This window comes from Oratosquilla oratoria, chromosome 5 (assembly GCF_046742065.1).
Source record: "Oratosquilla oratoria isolate Oo_2021 chromosome 5, ASM4674206v1, whole genome shotgun sequence".
Lineage (NCBI taxonomy): Eukaryota > Metazoa > Arthropoda > Malacostraca > Stomatopoda > Squillidae > Oratosquilla > Oratosquilla oratoria.
The window spans coordinates 5057880-5067821 of record NC_134781.1 but is presented as its reverse complement, the minus strand read 5'-3'; the positions used below and the strand labels follow the sequence as shown (position 1 = coordinate 5067821).

The window sequence follows — 9942 nt, the reverse complement described above, 5'->3', positions numbered from 1 at the left end:
GGTGAGGGAAGTCCTGGTTATTGGCTGTAAACACTTTACGTCAGTGTTCCCCATCATTTTTTGACTCCTTTCCCACCCCCACCCCCACTTCATGAATTGTCAACATTCGTGTAGCTCCCCCACCCAGTCAAGAAAGGTTTAAAAGAAGAAAAGAAAAGCAATAACAATGACAATAAAATATTGATTGAAGAGAAACTCTTTATTTTATTCCAAAAGTTGACAATCATCATTGCCTTCTGCCAGGACAGAGTGATGGAGGTTTCTTTGTGCATTCGGATTCCTCACGTTATATAGAAATGTATAACTTGTAACAACAGGCCACGCCCTCTCCCCACTCTTGTTCTTGTCGTGGCTCCCTTGGGTGACCCCATGGCTGCCCTCAGGTCCAGAACCACTGCTGTACACGCAGGAAGGACTCCTGAAGTACTTCGAAGGGAAACCGTGCCGAGGATATCACAGAGAGAAGGTGAGGGGTCCTACACCAGGAGGTGCTGAGTAGCTGCGGCCGAAGGCGTCACCTTTACCCCCATGGTACGCTTTAGGGACTGTTGGGGCAGATAACAGTCACTGCTTGGAATCGGAGAGGAGTGCGGGACTCGAACCCACAACTAAGCGAGGGGAAGACTATCAGGCTTCCGATGACGCCACCTGCACTCCACAGGACGTTAAACCCCATGAAGCTCAACGCCACGAGGTCACTGCATCCAGGACGGACAGTTACATTCATTCGAAGGTGAAGAAAGTCTGCTGCTCCTCACGAAACCAGGTTAAAGATTCGACAACGAAAAACCATTTGTGTGTGCGTCGTTCCCTGGGTGTCCTCAGGTAACACCCGAGAAGGTTGCTGAAAGTCTCTCTCATATCTCTCTCTCTCTCTCTCTCTCTCTCTCTCTCTCTCTCTCTCTCTCTCTCTCTCTCTCTCTCTCTCTCTCTCTCTCTCTCTCCTTTCTCTCTCTCTCTATCTATCTCACCCTCCCTCTTTTTATCTCTCTCCCTCTGTTTTTATCTCTACCTCTTTATATCTCCCTCTCTATCTCTCCCTCTTTCTTTTTCTATCTCCCTCTCTCTCACTCTCCTTCCCTCTCACTCTCTCTCCTCCTCTCTATCTCTCTTTCTCTCTCTTCCCTCTCTCCTCCCCCTCTCTCTATCTATCCTCTCTCTCTCTCTCTCTCTCTCTCTCTCTCTCTCTCTCTCTCTCTCTCTCTCTCTCTCTCTCTCTCTCTCTCTTTCTTTCTTTCTTTCTTTCTCGCTCTCTCTATATATCTGTCTTGTATACATGGGTACGAGGAAGCACCTTGTGGAGACCAGTCTCGGAGCATCACACTCCCAAGGTGGGAGAGGACGGTGACTTCATGTTGCCCCAGCCCTTTGGTGGTTCACGAAGTAGGGCCAGGGTGTAGATGTCATATTGGTAGACCACATGCACACGGTCAAAAAACGCTTCTAAAGTCTGACCATCGTCCTCGGTCCTTCTAAACAACACCGCCTGCGAAAATAGGGCACAACATCAAGAACACCACCTGAGAAGTGTACACAAGGCAGGAACATCGCCTACAAAATATATGCAGTCAGAATAACCATCTGGGAATTATATACAATATATATATATATATATATATATATATATATATATATATATGTGTGTGTGTGTGTGTGTGTGTGTGTGTGTGTGTGTGTGTGTGTGTGTGTGTGTGTGTATGTGTGTGTTTTTTAGATGTGTACACCTACCCGGAATAAAATTAGAAAAATAAATTTTAGTTTTGTAAATTGTAATACATCAATGTATTAAATATTTTTCTCGGTAGAAATCAATATAAAAAAACGTTGCTAAAAGCTATGCAGAAACGAAGTTGCGTCGACTCCTTTAGACGCCAACTTTGTTTTGATAGATTCGGAGGTCGGTGACGACAACGACGACGACGACCTCTAAAATTACAGGTATCGAATCACTAAATGCAGGCTAGGTTAGGTAGACTGGTTAGGTAGGTAGGATAGGTTAGGTTAGAATAGACGAATTAAGTATACTTTTATTTCTTCGACCTCTGTACCTACCAAAGATGGCGTCTCAAGTAGTCAAAGCGGCTACTTTTGTTTGTTAGTAGCTTTTAGCAACTTTTTCTATTTTATATTTCCGCCAAAAAGATACGTTCATGTATCATAATTTGCAAATTTGTTATTTAATTTTGTATTGTTATATGTCGTAGATGTGCAATATTAAATATGTATATATATATATATATGCATATATTATACATATATATAATATATATATATATATATATATGTATATATATATGTATGTATAATATATACAATGTATATATTATATGTATAGATATATTTATATATATATATGTATATATATGTATATATATATATTTATATATATGTGTATATATATATATATATATATAAACATATATGTATATATATGTATATATTTATATACATATATATATATATATATATATATATATGTATATACATACACATCCATACACCCACACATATATATATATATATATATATATATATATATATATATATATATGTGCGAGTGTGTGTGTATATATATACATATATATATATATATATATATATATATATATATGTATGAAATTTTGCGTTCAACCCATCTCCACTATGATAGTACAATTGGAAGTATACAAACGCGGGAAAGTATTTGTACAACACTGAATGGGTCCCAGTGATTAGAGATACATTTTAACAACCACAATGCACTTTAATTCTAAGCCATCAACATCGGGAGACCCAATGGAGGCCACAACCAGAAATTGAAATGTGGTACTGCCGAGGACTCGAACTCAGCTATCACATGACAAGTGACGCAGTGACATACCAACTACGCTATCAAGAGAGATATAAGTCAAGCGCAATATTCCTTATATATATTTGTATGCTCGAGTACATACACATACATGAAATTTTGCGTTCAACCCATCTCCACTATGATAGTACAATTGGAAGTATACAAACGCGGGAAAGTATTTGTACAACACTGAATGGGTCCCAGTGATTAGAGATACATTTTAACAACCACAATGCACTTTAAGGAATATTGCGCTTGACTTATATCTCTCTTGATAACGCAGTTAGTATGTCACTGCATCACTTGTCATGTGATAGCTGAGTTCGAGTCCTCGGTGTACCACATTTCAATTTCTGGTTGTGGCCTCCATTGGGTCTCCCGATGTTGATGGCTTAGAATTAAAGTGCATTGTGGTTGTTAAAATGTATCTCTAATCACTGGGACCCATTCAGTGTTGTACAAATACTTTCCCACGTTTGTATACTTCCAATTGTACTATCATAGTGGAGATGGGTTGAACGCAAAATTTGATGTATTTGTGTTTACTCGAGCATACAAATATATATAAGGAATATTGCGCTTGACTTATATCTCTCTTGATAGCGTAGTTGGTATGTCACTGCGTCACTTGTCACGTGATAGCTGAGTTCGGGTCCTCGGCATTACCACATTTCAATATCTGTTGTGGCCTCTTTTGGGTCTCCCGGTGTTGATGGCTTAGAATTAAAGTGCATTGTGGTTGTTAAAATGTATCTCTAATCACTGGGACCCATTCAGTGTTGTACAAATACTTTCCCGCGTTTGTATACTTCCAATTGTACTATCATAGTGGAGATGGGTTGAACGCAAAAATTCATGTATGTGTATGTACTCGAGCATACAAATATATATAAGAAATATTGCGCTTGACTTATATCTCTCTTGATAGCGTAGTTGGTATGTCACTGCGTCACTTGTCATGTGATAGCTGAGTTCGAGTCCTCGGCAGTACCACATTTCAATTTCTGGTTGTGGCCTGCATTGGGTCTCCCGGTGTTGATGGCTTAGAATTAAAGTGCATTGTGGTTGTTAAAATGTATCTCTAATAACTGGGACCCATTCAGTGATGTTCAAATTCTTTCCCCCGTTTGTATACTTCCAATTGTACTATCATAGTGGAGATGGGTTGAACGCAAAATTTTATGTATGTGTATGTATTCGAGCATACAAATATATGTATATATATATATATATGTATATGTATATATGAGTCTATAGACGGTGGTTCGAATCCTCTGCGCGACGGTCATGGATTGTATGATATATATATATATGTGTATGTATTTATATATATTTATATATATATATGTATATATATGCGTGTGTGTGTGTGTGTGTGTGTGTGTGTGTGTGTGTGTGTGTGTGTGTGTGTGTGTGAGAGAGAGAGAGTGATTCACGTTGGTCTTTGGATCACGTGTTGGACTCATGACCGACAGCTGTTTCCCCCCCGGAAAAGAGCTCAGAGCTCATATGACCGATCTGTGGGAGATGCTGTGACCTTACACGCACACACACACCCATCTCCCCGCCCACGAGAGTCGGAGTAACGACCCGAAGCGCTGTGATACTGAAATTATTTCAGCCCTGGGCAGGTTTCGAATCCGGACCGCCGTAGGGACAGTCGAGGATTCTACTAACCGCGCCACCGAGTCGTGTGTGTGTGTGTGTGTGTGTGTGTGTGTGTGTGTGTGTGTGTGTGTGTGTGTGTGTGTGTGTGTGTGTGTGTGTGTGTATGTATATTTATATATATATATATATATATATATATATATATATATATATATATATATATATATATATATATATATTTGGGATAAAAACCATTCAGAATACATGTTCTATTGAAGTCAACAGTAGTACCAGCTTTATTCAATTTGCAGTTTCCCTTTTCATTTTTTTTTTTTTTCGCTGTTTCGGTCGCCGTTGGAAAAAAAAAGTGAAAAGGCAAACTACAAATTGAATAATGCTGGTACTGCCGTCGACTTCAATAGAACACACGCGCGCAAACACACACACACACACACACACACACACACACACACACACACACACACACACACACATATATATATATATATATATATATGTATATATATATATATACATATATATATATATGTATATATATTCAGAAAGCCATCTGGAAAATACGTGCAGTCAAGAAGAGCATTTTCAAAAACATATAAAGACTCAAAGACACCATCTTCATAAGGTATACAAAGTCAGAAGCACTGTTTGCTGATTTCATTCAGAAGCATTGGAACATCGTTGTGCAGTTCTCACCCTATCCACCGCCAGGTGATTTTATTCATTTGTACATGACACTCCCCCACCCAAGCCATCACCCCCGCCCCCATCCCCACGCTACATCAGTAGTCCCCAAACTGTAGCTCGCGGGCGACATGGCGCCCTCAGAACTGCCAGGGCACCCACGAGGGGTCACCAGAAAAATAATCTCATAATATCAACTTATGTTCATCTCTCTCTCTCTCTCTCTCTCTCTCTCTCTCTCTCTCTCTCTCTCTCTCTCTCTCTCTCTCTCTCTCTCTCTCTCTCTCTCTCTTTTTTTTTTTTTTTTTTGAGCCCGCCATTGTATCTGCAACGGTGGGAGTGGCCCGCAGCTTGCAATAGTTTGAGGACCACTGGTCTAGAGTCCGTTCCGTCTGGCGCCCGTCGGTTGCATTCAGGTGTTGAGAACACCTCCCTGGGTGACCAGATTTACTATAATTATGCAAGCATGTCTTCCAATAAATTTGTTTTACATTAATATATATATATATATATATATATATATGAATGTATATATATTTATATATATATATATATATATATATGTATATATATATGTATATATATGTATATATATTTATATATATACATATATATATAGACATATACATATATATACATATATATATATATATAAAACAGAAACCGAACATATTATTTTTAGCATTATCTTTGCCAGTCTAGCATAATTTCAGCTGCTGCCTAGCATATTCCCCTTTAAGAAACCTCGTCCCCCTGGCCCCGCCTCAGGGGCTGCCAGGAGCGGAGGCCGTCTCACCTTGACTACCCCGTGGTACTGCATCAGAAGAGGCCGTACCCCTTTCTCGAAGGTGACGTCCGAGCAGAGCACGAGGTCCACCTCGGGGCGACCCATGGCCTCGAGGAGGGAGGACAGCGACACGCACTGCTCCCCGGCCTCATTCTGTTCAATGAATTAAGTAAATAGATTTAATCACTGTATATTACTACTCCTGTGGCATTTGGGCCTGCAGACCCATCCTGATAGGTTCTCTACATAGTATTTGATGTCGTGTAATATGATTTAACAGATTTCATAGGTACATAAATAGATATATAGATAAATGTATACATAAACACATATATAAGTAAATACGAATAAAGTAGTTGAATAAAAAAAAAAAGAGGCTGCGGTTACCATATACGCAGTAGAGTTGTTGGAGAGGCAGGCGTGGCTGGTCCAGAGTTGAGGGTGTCGGGGAGGCTGTCGGGGTCCCGACCTTTCCGAACGCGGTTCGATCCAGAGACCGCGAGCACCCTGATGGACGAAGTCCTGGATAATTTCTGTTGGTGTTCCATTTGTACTGACCAAAAACTTCGGAACACCTATCTGGCAATAAGAGGATAACGATTTCCATTATTGAATGGGTATCGGTAGACAATGTTTTAGTTTTTCGCGCGCGCGTGTGTGTGTGTGTGTGTGTTTCACCATGGTCTTGGACCACGTGTTGGACTCGTGATCGACAGCTATTTCCCTCCCGGAAGAGCGCTTAAAGGTCATACATGACCGATCTGTGGGTAATGCTGTGTGTGTGTGTGTGTGTGTGTGTGTGTGTGTGTGTGTGTGTGTGTGTGTGTGTGTGTGTGTGTGTGTGTGTGTGTGTGTGATTCACCATGGTCTTGGATCACGTGTTGGACTCGTGATCGACAGCTATTTCCCTCCCGGAAGAGGGTATAAAGCTCTTATATGACCAATCTATGGGTAATGCTGTGTGTGTGATCGACAGCTATTTCCCTCCCGGAAGAGCGCTTAAAGGTCATATATAACCGATCTATGGGTAATGCTGTGTGTATGTGTGTGTGTGTGTGTTTGTGTGTGTGTGTGTGTATGTGTGTGTGTGTGTGTGTGTTTGTGTGTGTGTGTGTGTGTGTGTGTACGTACACGAAAATAGATAGAAGATCTAAAAGACGAAATAATCCGCTGCATTGAAAGACTTTTCTCGTAAAATAAACAATTAGGTAATGAACAAATGAAAAATACATATAAATCAGTAAGATAGATAAGATAAACGAATACTTGAAAAAAAAATGAATATAAACGTCTAAAGAAATAGATAATAATACATAAGAAGAAAGTAGGTAAATTACAGGAGTGACGCATAAAGAAGTAAATGGTTACAAAAATATTGATAAGCGATTGATTCTTAAATAATTCCGACATTTAGGTTGCTCTGATTGAATGACGGACACCGCAAACAGACTTCAGATTATTTGTTTCCCTTGGTGACTTCGCCCACTTACATGGCGTGATCCCTCCATCAACCGGTGATTACCACTTGTCCTAGCGATCCAAGAACTGAGATCAGAGATGTCGACATCGGTGGCCGCAAAGCGTCTCCTGGGGGTACGCTCCCTTGCAACCTCCTTTGCCAAACTCCCGTCTGTGGAGAGAACTTGGCAGGCACCATCCACACCACCCTAGTCCTCGTAAACAACCCAAATGTTCTTCTGAACAATCCACCTGTTCTTCTGAACAACCCACTCGTTCTGAACATCCCACATGTACTTCTGAACAACCCACATGTTCTTCTGAACATCCCACCCGTTCTTTTGAACAACTCACCTGTTCTTCTGAACATCCCACCCGTTCTTTTGAACAACCCACTTGTTCTTCTGAACATCCCACCCGTTCTATTGAACATCCCACCCGTTCTATTGAACATCCCACTTGTTCTTCTGAACATCCCACCCATTCTTTTGAACATCCCACTTGTTCTTCTGAACATCCACCCGTTCTTTTGAACAACCCACTTGTTCTTCTGAACATCCCACCTGTTCTTCTGAACATCCCACCTGTTCTTCTGAACATCCCACCTGTTCTTCTGAACATCCCACCTGTTCTTCTGAGCATCACACCTGTTCTTCTGAACAACCCACTTGTTCTTCTGAAGATCCCTCCCGTTCCTTTGAACAACCCACTTGTTCTTCTGAATAACCCATTTGTTCTTCTGAACATCCCACCCGTTCTTTTGAACAAACCACCTGTTCTTCTGAATAACCCATTTGTTCTTCTGAACATCCCACCCGTTCTTTTGAACAATCCACCTGTTCTTCTGAATAATCCGACAGTTCTGATGGGCACCTGCATGCATATGGTTGTCATGCAAGATAGACAGCGAAGTTGCCCTTCGTTGAAACGCGTCAACATTCTCATCTCCATTAGGAGGTGGAGCCCTGAGGGGCTGGCACTCAGTCACCAGATTGAGACCCAAGTCAAATTCAACTCTTACGCGTTTTCACACATGGAGAGCTGACAACGGGTGACTGCGCTTTCCTCTCCCCTTCCCACTTTGAGAAGGCGACAAAGTGACAGTTCCACACTGGTACAACACAAACAACAGTCTAAAGTGTCTTCACAGAGAGATCTGTGGGAGGTTCTGAGGACCGTTGCAGGCCACTGTGGATGGATTGACTCACCTTTTCTCTCACGGGGTCCAGTATAGAGTCAAAGTCACTTCTTTCCCCTTCCCCTGAGGAGACACTGGAAGAGGAGGAAGAAGAGGGGGAGGAGGAAGAGGAAGAAGAAGGGGAGGGGGAGGAGAAGGGAGAAGAAGGGGAGGAGGAGGAGGACGGGGAGGGCGTCGTTGCCGGGGCGCCGACTGCCGGAGGGAGGAGGAACTCTTCGCGGAGGAGCGAGAGGAGTCGAGGGTCGTCGAAGGCAGGAGGTCCTCTCAGGAGTTCGGTGAAGCACCCCTCGTCATCATCATCTGCACGGTGGCAAAAGGGAGGCAGTCAGTGACCCGAGTTCAAATCCCCATCTGATGGCGGGCGGACACAGATTGCTGGCACTAAACCTTCATATGTATGTATGTATGTATGTTTTCATCCTGTTGGGATAGCCTGATCCCTTAGGCAATACGTGCGCGCACACACACAGACACAGACACACACACACACATATATATATATACAGACCTTGTTCATCGCTTTCCTACTACACACACACACACACACACACATTATATATATATACAGACCTTGTTCATCGCTTTCCTACTACACACACACACACTCAATGTGTGACAGAAGGACACCAACGTCACCTGAAAGAGTCGTCCACAGTTAAACGTACTGGTGGGTAGGATACTGCCCACACGGACAGAAGCGCTGGTGAATGACCGGCGACAGGGAACAACATAGCGTGAAGGGCTGAGATGTACTCAATCAACAGAGCGAAAGGGGTGAAAGCCCTCGTATTAACAAGAAACCAAATAATGGAGGAGACACAAGAAGAGGAGAGACCAGGCGTCCCCGTCGTCTGTTTTCTCCTCCTGTCTCTCTTTTCAAGATTTTCTCACCCCTCAACTTCTCTCTCTACCCCGCTCTACGTTCAACTACAGCAACAACACTCACTCACTTGTCGCTCGATGTCTGGCGAGGTAGAGTAAGCGGAGGGCCGAGCACAGGGCGAACAGGAGACACACCACGATGAGACTCCGGTCAATCGAAGTCCCTTTTCCTCCTCCTCCTTTTGTGTCGCCTCCCGGGGTGTCCTCAGAAGTACCGACCCTGTGGCAAAGTGGGACAGATTATAAGTAGAGGAGAAAGCCTTCCTCATTCTTCCCCTCCTCCTCCACCACCATCTCCTCCTCCTCCTTTCCTTGTGCAATCACCCGGGAAACGGGAAAAGATAAGAAATAGTGAAGGCTGTCCTCCTCCTCTTCTTCTTCTTCTTCTTCTTCTTCTTCTTCTTCTTCTTCTTCTTCGTCTTCTTCTTCCTTCTCCTCCCACTCCTCCTCTCCCTCCTCCTCTTCCTCATGTCCCTA

The 9942-nt window shown here is 42.5% G+C and overlaps 1 protein-coding gene across 1 annotated transcript in view; it reads right to left on the bottom strand.

The window, feature by feature from the left end:
• Positions 1 to 209: 209 nt before the first annotated feature.
• The window catches only part of LOC143025318 (uncharacterized), a 59045-nt gene continuing 49312 nt past the window's right edge, over positions 210 to 9942 (bottom strand). Inside the window, exons 3-7 of the mRNA XM_076184792.1 lie at positions 9530 to 9685; positions 8594 to 8883; positions 6315 to 6506; positions 5937 to 6080; positions 210 to 1486 (exon numbers count right to left, since the gene is read on the bottom strand). Coding sequence (XP_076040907.1) covers positions 1319 to 1486; positions 5937 to 6080; positions 6315 to 6506; positions 8594 to 8883; positions 9530 to 9685 — 950 coding nt within the window. The 3' untranslated portion in view covers positions 210 to 1318. The remainder of the gene's footprint in view (positions 1487 to 5936; positions 6081 to 6314; positions 6507 to 8593; positions 8884 to 9529; positions 9686 to 9942) is intronic.